The 14,634-nt window shown below is 45.8% G+C and overlaps 1 protein-coding gene and 1 long non-coding RNA gene across 2 annotated transcripts in view; one reads left to right on the forward strand and one right to left on the reverse strand.

Moving 5' to 3' along the window:
- Window positions 1–128: 128 nt before the first annotated feature.
- Window positions 129–14,634, forward strand: part of LOC111816148 — a 22,460-nt gene continuing 7,954 nt past the window's right edge. The window contains exon 1 of the long non-coding RNA XR_002820630.1: window positions 129–330. This is a non-coding gene — a long non-coding RNA (uncharacterized LOC111816148). The remainder of the gene's footprint in view (window positions 331–14,634) is intronic.
- The window catches only part of Galntl5 (polypeptide N-acetylgalactosaminyltransferase like 5), a 30,075-nt gene continuing 23,130 nt past the window's right edge, over window positions 7,690–14,634 (reverse strand). Inside the window, exons 6-9 of the mRNA XM_023712860.1 lie at window positions 13,623–13,872; window positions 11,462–11,579; window positions 10,700–10,849; window positions 7,690–7,942 (exon numbers count right to left, since the gene is read on the reverse strand). Coding sequence (XP_023568628.1) covers window positions 7,790–7,942; window positions 10,700–10,849; window positions 11,462–11,579; window positions 13,623–13,872 — 671 coding nt within the window. The 3' untranslated portion in view covers window positions 7,690–7,789. The remainder of the gene's footprint in view (window positions 7,943–10,699; window positions 10,850–11,461; window positions 11,580–13,622; window positions 13,873–14,634) is intronic.

Consider the following 14,634-nt stretch of genomic DNA (forward strand, 5'->3'; position numbering starts at 1 on the left):
CTGGAGCGCCGCGCCGCCGCGGGCGCCACGTCACGGGAGGTCCCGCCCCCGTTGCTGCGTCATCGTCCGCTGCGCTGACGTCACCGACCTGCGCGCGCGCCTGGCGCGCTCTGATTTAGGGATTTTCTCTGAGGAAGAGACGTGGTGCGAACGAGCGCTGTACGCGTACTGAGATGCTCAGGGACAGAAGAGTGGGGGTTAAAGTGGAAAGGAAGGAGCTGTGAGAAGCCACTCTTGTGAGAAGAGCGTCCAAAACACACCCCTTCAAAGGGAACTTGGCAACGCCCCTCAACACGGATTAACCTTCGGGTCGCAGATGAGTGCCGCCTAGTCAGGAATCTTTTTTTTTTGCAGCGGGGGGTGGTGGGGTGGGTGGTTGTTTGTTTAGAAAACGGATTAGGTCAAAAATTCTGCATCGCCAGTGAGGTAAAAAATCCGAGGAAAGAAAACAGCACGTGAGCGGTGACCCTTTGAGCGGAAGGGCGCGAACCTGGCGCTCTGCCGAGCACCTGCCGGCGTCGGCCGTGCTGGGTGCTCCGCTGCGCCCTCCTGGCCGCCCTTCGGGCTGAGGACGCCTTTCCGCAGGTGTCGGGTGCGCGGGCGGCGTCCTGGTGTGGCCCTTGCCCTCAGCCCGGGAGGTGCCCGCCGGGATTCCTGTGATGCCGCCCGCTCCTGTCAGGCCGCGACTCACCTTGGCTGGATTTAACGTCTGTTTCAAGCGTGGGTTTCTCTTGCAAAGGTGGGACACCGCCAAGTCTCCGCAATGGTGGCAGCTCACAGAAAATATCAAGAAGTAGAAGTTGGGCTATGCGGAGCCAGATTCTGCTGCAAACCCCTCAGAAAGCTAGCTGTGGCAGTGTGAGGAAACTGGGTGATGCGGTTAAGTGATGTAAAGTGTTTATTCAAATATGTAAATATATGCCAGAAAGTAGAACCTTCTAAGTGAATTTAAAATGAAGTCTTTCACACTGTCCAAATCATATTATTAACGACTTCACAAAGCTATACATCAATAAATTGGAGAATTCAGAAGAAATGCATAGATATATGAATTGACAAAGAGAGGGTGTGGTAGTACATGCTTGTAAACCCCAGCACTCAAGAGGCTAAGGCAGGAGACTTGCTGAGAGCTGGGTGCCAGCCTCGGCTACACAGTGAATTCAAGACCAATCTGAACGGTATATGAGGCCCTCAAAAACAAAAAAAGAAGAAAAAAAAAAAAAAAAAAACTGGACCAGGGTTATTAAAACTCTGAATAATCTAATAATAGGTATCAGGACCCTGGCCTAGAACCACCAATCTCCTGCTCAGAGGTACAAACAACAGAATAAAACACAAGACAAAACATGCTTTAGTTACAAGGGACACCAGGATAGTGAAGCCCGGTGACAGGCTAGGACATGAGGCACAGTGTCCTTGGCCTTTAGTAAGTGCACAGCTTGAAGGGGGAGGGGATGCTGGTGGCTGCCAGAAACAGTGGGGGTGAACTGCTGATGTGGTCAAGGTTCGAGGGTTGAGGAACAATGCATTTTTGGCAAAGCACCCAGGCAAAGATCTGGGTAACTGGTAACCCGATAGTCTGCTCACTGAGCTAGACGGGATTCCGAGTCGGGTCCTCAGCTGCCATGTTCTCTTGCTTTTTTTTTTTTTTTAAATTAATTTTATTGAGAAACAAATAGCAATGGAACAGTTTCAAAACAGGTTAGTAGGACAGTTACAATAATTAATACATTACATAGTGTTGTATTCGTAGTAGTTATTCATAGTACAAGATGCAGACATGCTGTCCAAACACTATTAGTACAAATCTTTCTTCTCATTGAATTAAGAGAAGGTAGCTATATATCTATCCTAACTATTTTGTATATGTGTATACATATATATACATTTCACAACAAAATGGTCCTTCATGTACACCCCCCTTTTTTGTTTAGTTAGTCTTACAGAAAATTGGAATAGATGGCCTCTACCTCAATCTGATAAAAGCCATCTATGACAACCCAATGGCTAACATAATTCTAAATGGGGAAAAAGTGAAATATATTACTCTCAGATCTGTTCTCTTACTTTGAGGCCCCAGAACTTTGCAGACTGGACACCAGCCTTAACTCCGGCCTAGGCTTAAAGATGAATCTGTTCTTAAGCCAGCTGGGGCTCTCACTACAAGTCATGGAGGCCTAGGACACTCTCTCAATTTATTTTTGTGCCAATTTACTAATATGGACCAGGTGTGGTGGTGCACACCTGTAAACCCAGCACTTGGGAGACTGAGGCATGAGGATGACTGCAAGTTAGGGACCAGCCTGGGCTACAAAGTGAGTTCAAGGTCAGCCTGAACTGCATAACCAAACTGTTTGAAATAGACAAAAAAAAAAAAAAAGAAAAGTAATTATTGCCTGCTCTACTACATGAAGCTGGTCCTTAGCAGTAGACAATGAAATTGAACTAATAATAAAAACTTACCAATTAAAGAGAAGCCCAGGTCCAGGTGGATTCACTGCTGAATTTTAAGACAAAACTTAAAGGAAGATATAACACCAATACACCCTAAGGTGTTTAATCAAATTGAAAGGGTAGAAGTACTCCCATAGTCATTCTTAGAAGATACCATTACCCAGATTCCAAAACCAGACAAGGGTCCAACCAAAGGAGAAGATAGATGCAAAAGGAATATAGATGCAAAAGTCCTCAGCAAGTACTGGGAAGTAGAATAGCAATGATCGTCAAAAAGATCATCAGACTGGGGATATAGCTCAGTGGCATAAGCACCTGCCTGGCACAGGTAAAGTCCTGAGTTTGATCCTTGGTACTAAAAAAACAAGCAAAGATCATAAATCATGACCGAGTAGGATTGATCCTAGAGATGCAAGGACAGTTCAACATATTCAAATCAATAAGTATAACACATCACATAAGCAGAAGAAAAAAAAATCACATGACCATCTCCATTAGATGTAGAAAATGCCTTTCACAAAAGAAAATTGGTATAGAAATACCTCATCTCATTTGATAAAAACCACTGATGCAAATGTACTGCCAACATCTTACTAAATGAGGAAAAGCTAAAAGGTTCCCTTGTAAAATCAAGGATGCCACTATCACTACTCCTGGTCAATGTGGTACTCAAAGCATTAGTTAGAACAATTGGGAAAGGAAAAAAAAAAAAGGAATATGTATAGGAAAGGACAAAGACAAATCATCGTTAGTTGTAGGTGATGAGATCCCCTACATAGAAGAAAAAAATCCCACCAAAGGATTCTTAGAATTAATCACCAAATTCCATCATGTAGCAGGTCATAGAATCTACACACAAAATAATAGCATTCATGCACACAACCCACTAAGAAATTAAGAAAAAATACTTATAATAGCATAAAGAAAATTAACTTAAGAATTATCCTAAAGAAAAGCCTCTACAATGAAAAATACAGTCTTGAAAAAGTAAACAAAATAGAACATCAAGAAATGCGTCCTGAGTTCAATCCCTGATCCCCCACTTCCCCCAAAAAAAGACATGACAGGGAGGGGAGATAGCTCAGTAGCATAAGCACCAGCCTATAAAGTGGAAAGTCCCCTGTTCCTGGACAGTCAGAACCAATACAGTTAAAAATGGCCATAGTTCCAAAACTGATACATACAGTTTACATAATCCCAATCAAAACGATACAGGGAGAAAAACTGATCTCGGGTGGGTGACCTCCAAATGATATAGAGAACCTCCAAATGACAGGGAAAAATGATCTCCCAACCTGACCTGGATGAGTTAGTGTTCTCTAAAACCAAAGAATGAATTTTAGGAACAAACAGAGGTTATGAGCAGAATATATTGAGAGAAAGAAAGCTCCTGTCCCAGAGAGGGACAGGAGGGATCCCTGGGGAAGCTGTCTCTTCCAGAGACTTTTATAGTGTAGAAAATGGGAACTCACTTAAGTGGATGTGGGATGGGACGAAACTATGGTCAACCAATGGGATTAGAAGCACCATTGCTCAGGTAAAATTGATTAGGCCCAGGACCAAATGGGGTAGCGAGTCACCTAACAAGCGGGCATGAATGTCAAACAGGACTTTATCTGGTGGCCGTCAGGCAGTGATTTTTCCTGAGTAATGATCAATCCTGGATGCCAGTGTTTAGGGAGGTTAGCATTTGTTTGGACTTAGGTTTGGCTCATAGCAGGAGCATCTGTCCCTCCCATAGTTGTAAGGTGTCTGGTCTTTGTTATCTCCTTGGAGAGTCTGATGCTGTATGACTGCCTGTAATATTTCTATCTAACTCGGCTGCCTGCAACAAAAATACCAATGCCATTCTTCACAGAAGTGGAGCAAACAATCCTAAAATTCACACTGAACCAGGAGAGATCACGAATAGTGAAAGAATCATGGGTAACAAGAGCAAAGGGGGAGGGAGACAATTGCAAGCTCAGACCTGAGGTTGTATTACAAAGCTACTGTGTAAAAGCAGCATGGTGCTGACACAGAAATAGACATGATGCCCAGCGGAACAGAACAGAGGATGCAGAGAAAAACAACCTCAAACACAATCTTTGGCAAAGGGGCTCAAAGCACATTCTGGAGGACAGAGGAACAAGCGAGATTTGAATCTAGGCCCATATCTCTCACCAGGGAGTAAGCTAAATTCTAAATCAAAAAACTAAATGTTAAAGTAGAAACAACCTGCTGGAAGACAAAACAGGCAAAACTCTTGAAGACAGAGATGTCGGCAAGGACTCTGAAAGAACCCCAGCTGCACAGGAAATCATACTGAGAATCAAAAATGGGATCATGTCAAATTTTAAAATTTCTGCACAGCAGAAGAAACAACCAACAGAATTTAGGGACTATCTACAGAATGGGAAAAAATTTTCTAGCTATTCCTCAGGCAGAAGACTAATGCTACAAAATATATGAACTCAAAAGAATTAGATCTCCCCAAGTAGAAGACACATTCAAAAATTGGCAAGTGAAATGAACAGGCATTTCACAGAAGAAGTAAAAGTGGCCAATAAATAATAGAATTGCTCAATATTGCTGGACATTGGAAAAATGCAAATTAAAGAAACACTAAAATTCCATCTTACCCTAGAAAGAATGACCATCAGGAAATCAAATAACCCGTGTTGGCCAGGCTGTGGGGGTAAAAAGGAACCCTTCTTTATTGTTGGTGGGAATGTAAACTCGTGCAATCACTGTGGAAATCAGTATGGAGATTCCTCAAAAAAACTTAAAATAGAAATTCATTTTGATCCAGTTATCCCCTCCCCAAGTATCTTCACAAAAGAACTAAAGCCATCACATTATAGTGACACATGCATGCCCATGTTTATAGTAGCATAATTCCTAATAGTTAAGTCTTGGAAGTGTCCTATATGGCCATCGGCAGATGAGCGGATAAAGAACATGTGGCACATACAATGGGGTGCTACTCTGCGATAGAAATAGAGAAACTGAGTCATTTGTGGGAAAATGGATGCACCTTGAGGCCATAATGTTAAAGGAATGAAAGACACACAAGCTTAATTACCACATGGCTTCTCTTACAGGAGAAACTCAAGGTAATGAAGAAAATAAAAGATAGTAGGAAGTCAGGGTGTAGATTTTTCTTAGAGGTGAAGGGGGTCAAGAGATGGAGGGAAGGGGGTGGTGGGAGGGAAGGCAGTGACAAAAAGGAATGGCTAGGCATGGTGGTGCATGCCTACTGTAAACCCAACACTCAGGAGGCTCAGCCAGGAGGATTGCTATGAATTCAAGGCCAACCTGGGCCATGGAGCAAGATGTGTTAATGTTAGTGTGAGGGCGACGTGGCTGTGACATGTCACCCCGTTGGTCGCCAGCGTTGGTTCAGCTGATCTGGCTGGTGAGGTGGGTGTCCCCTTCCTCCTTCACCAATCCATTGCATCGGTCCCTAAACTGTGCGCTCCAGCAGAGGAGGACCCTTTCCTCCCTCAAGGCGTAGGAGTAGCCATGCCGCCTGGCTAGGCCCGCCAAAGAAAGCTCTCAAGATGTGTCACGTACACGGACCAATTCACACAAACAATGTAGACACTATGTGCTAGAAACATGTATTCAAAAAATAAAGAAGAGGGCCGGGAAAATAGCTCAGTTGGATAAGCACTTGCCTGGCAAGTGCAAGGGCCTGAGTTCAATCCCTGGCTCCGCAAAAAAAAAAAAATAATAATAATAATAATAAAAAATAAAGAAGAATCCCTAACACTTAATATTAGGCTCATGACTTTAAAAAGAGAGAACATTTCTGTCATTTTCTTTTGGCAAGGCTGATAGGTCCAATATCCACTCTTTATGTTTATCATCAAAACAAAACAATATATTCTCAAATTTCAAAACGAGAAAGAAAAACACTGTTACTTTAAGAAGATATTCCATAATTCTCCTTTTTTCCCTTCAGGAACAGGATTCTAAATTACCCTAATTTTAAAAGATTCATTAAATTTAATCTTAATTATAGAAATTTAAGATTTAATAATTTTAGTGGGTTTCTTATGAATTTATGTATTTCATGACAATTAATTTTTATGAAGTCTAGACTTTTCATGGTTTTCCAGAAGTATGTCAGGCAAATGTAGGGGCCAAGTATATAATGGTACTGTGGCATTTCTTTGGGGCTGCCACATCAACCTATTACAGGCTCTAATCACCCTGGCCATTTGTCACACATCAGCCCCAGTTTTTTCCATGTTTATCTAGCAATAAGTTTTTGTATAGTATGTTGCTAAATAAACTGGTAGCGATTACATACTAGTTCTTTTTTATTTATACGTATATATGATCTCAAAAACATAAATTCAGCAGGGGTGAGCTCCCTGGGGCTCAGCTTCCCGCTGCCTTGCTGGGCCACCGTTGACTGAATGAGAATAACACACAGCAAACTGTCTCCTGCTGCATGGACTCATTTATCTTTTCTCCAGCAAGGACTACACTTCAAGATCCTAGCAGAAATCTCCCCCATATCTTTACTATTCCTTTCAATAGGTCCTTTCCCTCATTTTCCCTTTTACTGTCTTTCACCTTCCTAACCACCCTCACCAGGGTGCACCCCAGAGACCCCTCCATCCTCAAAGCACCACCTTACCCACTGGGGGTGTGTTTTCACAGGTGGGACACCAGCCAGACACAGGAGGTATCTCGGGATGAAAAAAGCAAGATCAGAGGCAGGGAGGAAGGAGGGACTCAGAATGACAAAAGGGCAGACAAGAGAGCAGCCTAGAGAACAGAACAGAGATAAGCATCAGATGGATGGTAGAGCAGACTGGAAAACCCCCAAATACAAGGTGTCCGCCCAGTTTCTGTGCTGGCAGCAGGAAATGAGTTTGGTCAGACTCAGCCAACATCCGAATGTGCCAAGGTGGCCCCTGTGGGCATATTCCTAAGACAGCCACATCATCGGGTCTGCCTGGAGTGGAACTCAGGTTGGTGAAAGCTCTAGGACAAAACAGGACCCTTCCTGGAAGGCCACCAAGACCAAGTGAGTTTGAAAAATATTGGCAAACAACATGGGTTCCCTCAATCGATTGTACACTCTAGCCGCAAGTCTGAGCCACTTTCTGTCTGTAATACTCAGGGTCCTGCCTCTCAGGAATTCAGTGGCATTGAGCAACAGAAGACTAGGACTTGTCATGGACAGGGGAAAATCAACACTTCCAAGCAGGCCATTCTGATTGTATCTCTTATTGCTTTTCACATCATTCCATGACATTCCGAACTTGACCTCTGGTGCCACCATCTTGAAGGATGAGGGGGCTCTTACTACTCATGAAAATGAATTGCTTTCATTTCATCAGCTGACCATAGATGCCTCCAACTCTGGGAAGACGGTATCCAAATACCACTGAAATGACTTGCAACCTAGTTGTTTCCTTAACTGAATGCGTTCACTGATGTTTCCATATGTCCTGTGCCTCAAAGCAGGGCTTCGAAGAAAGAACTGCTCCTAGATGAAAATAAAGAGTTAATTGTAAATAAATAGTTCATTACTGGAGTAAAAAGAAAGAAAGCAGTCATTTTATTAAGTCAAATGAATCTTTGGTAATCAGGACATCAGACATAGCAGCATGTATTGCCACCAGCATCTAACTGAAGGGCCCCTTCCTTCTGGGTGGGGACCAAGACAGGGATAGCTGAGGGGCCTCAGACCAACTCACCAGTCCCTCATCACTATCTGTGCATGGCGCAGGTCAGGTGACACAGTGGAGCCCAGGGTGCTTCTCAGAGCCGATGAAATCAGTCACCTACTGCAGTGACCTCTTTATGCCACTCTCACAACTCAAGGACCCACTGACACTTCCATCTTTGCAGAAGAGGAGAAGGTGTGGTGGCTAAGCGGAAATCGATTCTGGGACCAGAGAGACACACTGGGTTCCAATTCCCGCTCTGCCATCAATTAATTACCCATGACCTTGGCTGAGTTTTCTTGTGTCATGGCTCACCATCATGAGGTTGCTGAGGACCTACTGTGTGCAAAGCCCCAGGGGAAGGAGGCAGTCTGGTTTGTTTGGGTTTTGTCTTTCTGAGACAGGGTTTCACTATGCAGTTCAGGCTGGCCTTGAACTCACTTTATAGTCCAGGCTGGTCTCAAACTCCCAGTGATCCTCCTGCTTCAGGCTCCCAAATAATGGGATTACAGGGTGTGCCACCATACGTGGCATAATGGAGGCATTCTAAGTAGGCTGAAGCTTCTTTGGAAGCAGAGCCTTTGTACTTTCATCTGAGTGTCCCCAATGCCAGCCACATAATATAGCAGCAGTGCTAAAGAGAGGGAGCTGGCTTATCAAAGTTAAAGGCCATCTAGTTTCCAGGGAAGATTGAGGCATGGGCCGAGGGTGTGGGAAGGTATCACCATTTTGTCAAAGTGAAGTGTGGGTGACCCTTGGACAAAATATTTGGAGTCCAAAGCCCTCTCTCACACCTGGTGACCCACTGAATTTTACAATGTGCTGCATTACACAACCTCCCTAACATTAGGTACTGTTAAATTAACCTTTTGGCAGCTTATCCTTTGCTACATTGGCCACGCCACTCAGGAATATTGTTAGATCCCATTGCCCAGATCTTAGATGGGGACTCATAAGAAGATCAGCAGATTTGAAAGTGAGCTCACGATCTCTCATAACTAAATGAAATGGTAACTTGAAACAATGGGATATCATTTTAGCCTATCATATTTGAAGAAATAGTCTAATTTTAACCAGTGTGGGGAGATGGGCATAGTCATATATATTTTTTTCCATTTGTGTATTTAGTGCAGGCTCTCACTACACAGCTTAGACTCTGGGATTACAGACACGCATCACCGTGCCTAAACTCTTTTCCTGGCTCAGCGTGCCACAGGGGAGGAGGGCCAGCTCAATATGCAGGACCAGGGATTGAACCCTGGTCCCTGCACTTGCCAGAGCAGGTGCTTTGTCCGCTGAGCTATCTCGCCAGCCCTTTCATATACATTTGATTACAGTGTAGACAGCAAAGGGACAGTCTGAGTTTTTTTATCAGGTTTTTGTTTTTGTTTTTTTTTTTTTGAGACAAGGTCTCATAGGATCTGGAACTCACTAGCCCAGGCCAGTCTCAAATTTGAGGTGATCCTCCTGTCTTGGCTTCATGAGTACTGAGATTACAGCTGTTTAAAATGCTATTTCTTTTGGTTTTTATTTTTGTTTGTTTGTTTTCGAGACCGGGTCTTGCTATGTACCCCAGGCTGGCCTTGAACTGACCGCAATCCTCCTGCCTCAGCCTCCCAAGTGCTGGGATTACATGTGTGTGCCACCATGCCTGGTTTAAGTGCTATTTTGATTGTGTTTTTGTTTTCTCCCTCACTTTTTCATGTACAAATTATATAGTGTAATTGTATTCATTTTACTGTTATAGAAAGGAGCAACGTGCTATTCACTCTTATATAATTTTTTTTTGGGGGGTACTAGAGATCGAACTCGAGACCTTGGTCTTGCCATGCAGGTGCTTAAAAAAAAAAAAGATGGAAGATTCACCTATGCTGCTGTTGTGTGCATATCTACAGCGGGCGAGGCTCATGCCTGCAGAGAAGTACAGTGATTAAACGTGCTGCCTATTCTAGATGAGGATTTGTGTAACATTCAGCTTTGGCCAAAATACACAATGCTGTTTACATTCTTGTCTCTGTGTCCCGGTGACTGAAGGCATTAGAAGCAACTGAAAGATTTAGCCGGCTGTGGTGGCCCCCGTCGGCAATCCCTGCTTTCAGGGAGACAGAGGCAGGAGGGTGGAGAGCTCAAGTCCAGGCTAGACAATTTAGCGAGATCCTGTCTCAAAATTTTAAAAAAAAGAGTAGGAGCGCAGTTTAGTGTGAGGGCCCAGAATTCAATCCCCATTATTGAAAAAGAAAAAAAAAAAAAAAAAAAAAAAGCAAAATAAACATGATTTGCACACTGGGATAGGGTGAGAAGGGACTATTTACTTTGGGACTTAGGGGTCAACTCTTTGGGAAGAAACAGATTTGGGGAAGAACTATTTATCATGTTGCTTCATTTATTTCTGAGCAACTTGAATTTCTCTAAAAATTAAATATTAGTCAAAGACGTGCAAACAGACCAGCGCGGAATGGAGCAGCTGAGAGCAGGCTGGAGAGGAGGGGACGGCCGCCGGGTGCCCTCGTGGGGCAGCCTGGCGAGGCCGCCCAGGCGTCTCCCAGCCCACGACCCCCCGGGCGCCCGTCTCCCACCTTGTATTCGTCCAGCCAGACGTGAACCAGTCTCAGGTAGTTCCGGGCTAAGGAGTCCTCGTGGCTGCTGTCGGGTTTCGCGTGCTTCCTTGAGATGTGCCCCACTCGGGAACAGGGGATTATTAAAAGCTGGCCCCCACACATCCAGACCTGGGCCGAAGAGCAGCAAGACATGAGCGACAGGCAGCTCTGGGGTGCATGGACAGATGTCGTGATGGCGGCTGCTCAGCAGGCTCCTGTCACCTAATCTGCGTGACAGCGCCTGAACGCCCCCACTGCAGGCAAGGAAGCTGCTAAAGCAGAGGAGAGTTAAGACATTGCCCGAAGACTCGGACCAGGTGAGTGGCCGAGGCCGGGGTTCTAGCTAAGGAAGTCTGTTTTGTGGGGCCGCACCCTCAGGGTCCGTGCCTCTGCTTTTGCCCTCAGTATCATCTAGGTAAGTAACCAGAGAAACGCCATTCCTGCCTGGACTCAGTTATTTGTGCATCTTTTATTCTTTTATTTGGTACAGGAAATTGAACTCAGGACCTTCTGCTTCCCAGGCAGGTGCTGTGCCTCTGAGCTATATTCCTGGCACTGCCTCAGTCTGCATTTAAAACATAATACTCATTTTCAAAATTTTATTTTGGACAGACTCGTGCTATGTAGTTCAGGTTAGCCTTGACCTTGAGGGCATCCTCCTGTCTCAGCCTCCCAAGAATTCAGCCTCCCACCACACCTGGTTACTGAAGTAATTATGTAAAACAACAAAATCTGAATTACCCTTAGTGAAAGTTCCAAATTCTCTCCTCCCCAAATATCCATGTCCTTGTCATACTCTCCAAGTTCATAAAAATAGGGCCGGTAGATAGCAAAAATTCCTCCAGATATCGCAGGTGACCTGGTATGGGACACAAATTTTATAATCTGATGCCACAGAGACAGCAATCAGTTGACTGTTAGTGAAATTTATAGTTAAAAGTTAGAAAACAACCATATCAATACTCAAAGTATCTTAAAGTACATTCAAGTATGTAAAATTACTATACTGAAAACCACAGTGCATTAAGGTATTGGTTCCAGGGCTGGCGAGCTGGTTCAGTAGAATAAGCGCTTGCCTGGCAAGCTCAAGGACCTGAGTTCAATCCCTGGTTCCGCAAAAAAAAAGAAAAAAGTATTGGTTCATTTAACTTCCTCGACAGTGCTACGAGGTGGATTCCTGTTATTATTGCCATTTTACAGGTGAGGACGCTGAGTCTCAGACAGGCAAATGACCCAGATCCCAGCTGCCCTGGTGTGCATTTCCAGAGCACGTTGCGGAGTATGCGAACGGCGCCCCCTGCTGGTGCAACTGTATGCGGCAGCCCTAAACAGCTACAGCGATGGTCCGTGTGATTGCTGCTCCCACAAATACTGAGTCCACACAGCCGTGCAGGGCCTAGAGAATCGCAGCTCACACAGCTTCGCCACCTGAGATGACATGCACGTCTACCGACATCACGTATACTGAGCGCTGACACGGCGGGCGAGGCTGGCTAGGAAGGGGTTCCGAGAGACTGAAGCTGTGCGCTAAACCTTCGCGCAAAAGCAGGCCTAGCCCAAGTGTCGCAGAGAACCGAGAGCACCCTGGAAAGGACCCGCGCGGTGGCCCAGCAGTCGGCCCTCGGACCGGCGCTTTAGCGGTCTGGGCTGCCGTGTGCACTCGCTCCAGCAGGAGGCGCTGTTCGCACGCTGCGGTGCACGGAGAACCGGAGGGCTGCCGGGGCCCGGCCTCGGCGAGCGAGGGGCAGGGCCGCGGGGACAGGCCAGGACGCTGCCGAGGTGGAGCCCCGTGCCGGCTCCTCCCGGCACCGAGCGGGGCGGGAAGATCGGGCGAGGCCGGGAGCGCCCCCGTGCGGCTGCGCTCAGTGACTGCACTTGTCTTTCTAGGGGTTCCGGCAACAGCACCCTAGTCTATTTGGTCCTTGAACAAGGGGGTGCGGCTGCGGCTTACGGTCGTGGTCTTCCAGCTGGGAAGATTGAACAGAGAACTAAAAAGCCAGGTGCTCTGTTCTTGCACTTTCCAAGACTAACAATATAAAAAAAAATCACATTCATGGCAACCTGGGACGTTCCACGTGGAAACGTTGTGATAAACAGTGTATACAGGAATTCGACTCGCACATTGGCTTCCTCCAGGCCAACCACAGCGGGCGCGCGTGCTCCATTATAACAAACAATTTGCCCTCGAGAACAAAATTCTAAAGATGAGTGTCAGAAATCCGAATAGTATTGATTATATTCTTGTTATCTGGTTGCTTGTTTTTATTTTTAGACAGGGTTTTGGTACATAGTTCAGGCTGGCCTCAAACTCATGGCAACCCTCCTGCCTCAGCCTTCCAAGTACTAGGATTACAGTAGTGTGCCACCATGCTGGGCATATCCTGTTTTTTTTTTTTTTTTTTTAGTGTGTGTGTGTGTGTGTGTGTGTGTGTGGCCAGCTCAGCCCACCAGGGGGCGGGGCTGGCTGGCATGTGGTGCTGGGGAATTGAACCGTGGTCCCTGTGCTTTGCTGAGCTTGTTTTAAGTAGGCGCTTTAGACCACTGAGCCATCTCACCAGCCCCTCCTGGTTTTTTTTGAACTAGGGTGAAATGCATATTTTTCCATTGAAGACACTTAACATCTACCAAATCCTAATATCAAAAATTTAATCTAACATCCAGAGATAGCATTAGACATGGTGGCATAAATCTTTGATCCCAGCTACTTTGGAGGCTGAGGCAGGAGGGTCACAAACTTGAAGCCAGCCTGGGCAACACAGTGAGACCTGATCTCAAAACAAAATACAAATAACAATTTACAAATATCTGCAGTAATCCAAATCTAAGGAATAATCCCTGAGAATTATTTTGGTTCAAGTCCCACCACGCGGAGGTATTTTCCCATAACCGGAAGGAAGCGCACCGGATTGGGTTAGTTGGACCTTCTGGCAAGTCCATCTCGTAGGAGAGAACGTTGTCCCATCTGAATCGGAGGGTCCAGTCAAAAGCGCCCCTCACCAGGGGGGAGGGCTGGTACTCCAGGCTCAGGCTGTCAATGACGTCGATGACGGGGGCCACAACGGTCTTGTAGTCCTCAGTGATGGCGTGCAGCAGGGGCTCCAGCCAGGCTACGTTGACCTCACAGTGGCTGTCCAGGAACACCAGGACCTCGCCTGGGGAGGCAAGAACAGATGCATTCAGCCTCAGGGGCGCGACTCGCGGCGGGGAAGGGCCCCGAGCCTTCGGGGAGCTCTGTTCATGTGTCTAGCTCTTCAATTGCTTTGGGGAAAAGAAGAAATTTGAAAAAAAAAAAAATCCTTTGAGCTCTGCCTTCGGTGAGTTAGATAATTCAGAGATTTCACTTTTGTGAAGCGGATGCCTCCTTCTTAGGCATTTGCTTTGTGCTTGCAGCACAGAGGCCTAACTGCTTTTATGGGGTCCAGGGCTCCCGAGGGTCCATTCAGCCGGGAGGACAGGGGAATTCTGGGCGGAGTCAGGGTACATTCCATGGGCCCAGGTTGAAAAGGACCTCAAATTTTGGGGGCTCCCCTTGACTTTTTCTTCTGTCATCCCCTTTCCTCAAATCCCTAGTGTGATGTAAATAATTTTTGGTACAATTCTCTGATAATCATCTTGCTTCATGCAAAGCCCTTGTCTAGAAGCCCAGCATCCTGAGGTGACATTAGGCAGACATGGCAGCACCCGCTGGTGATCCCAGCTGCTCTGGAGGCTGAGGCAGGAGGATCACAAGATGGAAGCCAGCCTAGGCAATGTAGGGAGACCCTGTCTTGAAATAAAATGAACCACGTGTGGTGGTGCATGCCTATAATCCCAGCACTTGGGAGGCTGAGGCAGGAGGACCTTGTCTCAAAAAACCAAAAAATTGGGGGCCTGCCCCGTAGCTCAGTTCTTTAAGTGGCTGCTTCAACAAAGCA

The sequence above is a fragment of the Octodon degus genome, unplaced genomic scaffold (assembly GCF_000260255.1).
Source record: "Octodon degus isolate 3935 unplaced genomic scaffold, OctDeg1.0 scaffold00027, whole genome shotgun sequence".
Lineage (NCBI taxonomy): Eukaryota > Metazoa > Chordata > Mammalia > Rodentia > Octodontidae > Octodon > Octodon degus.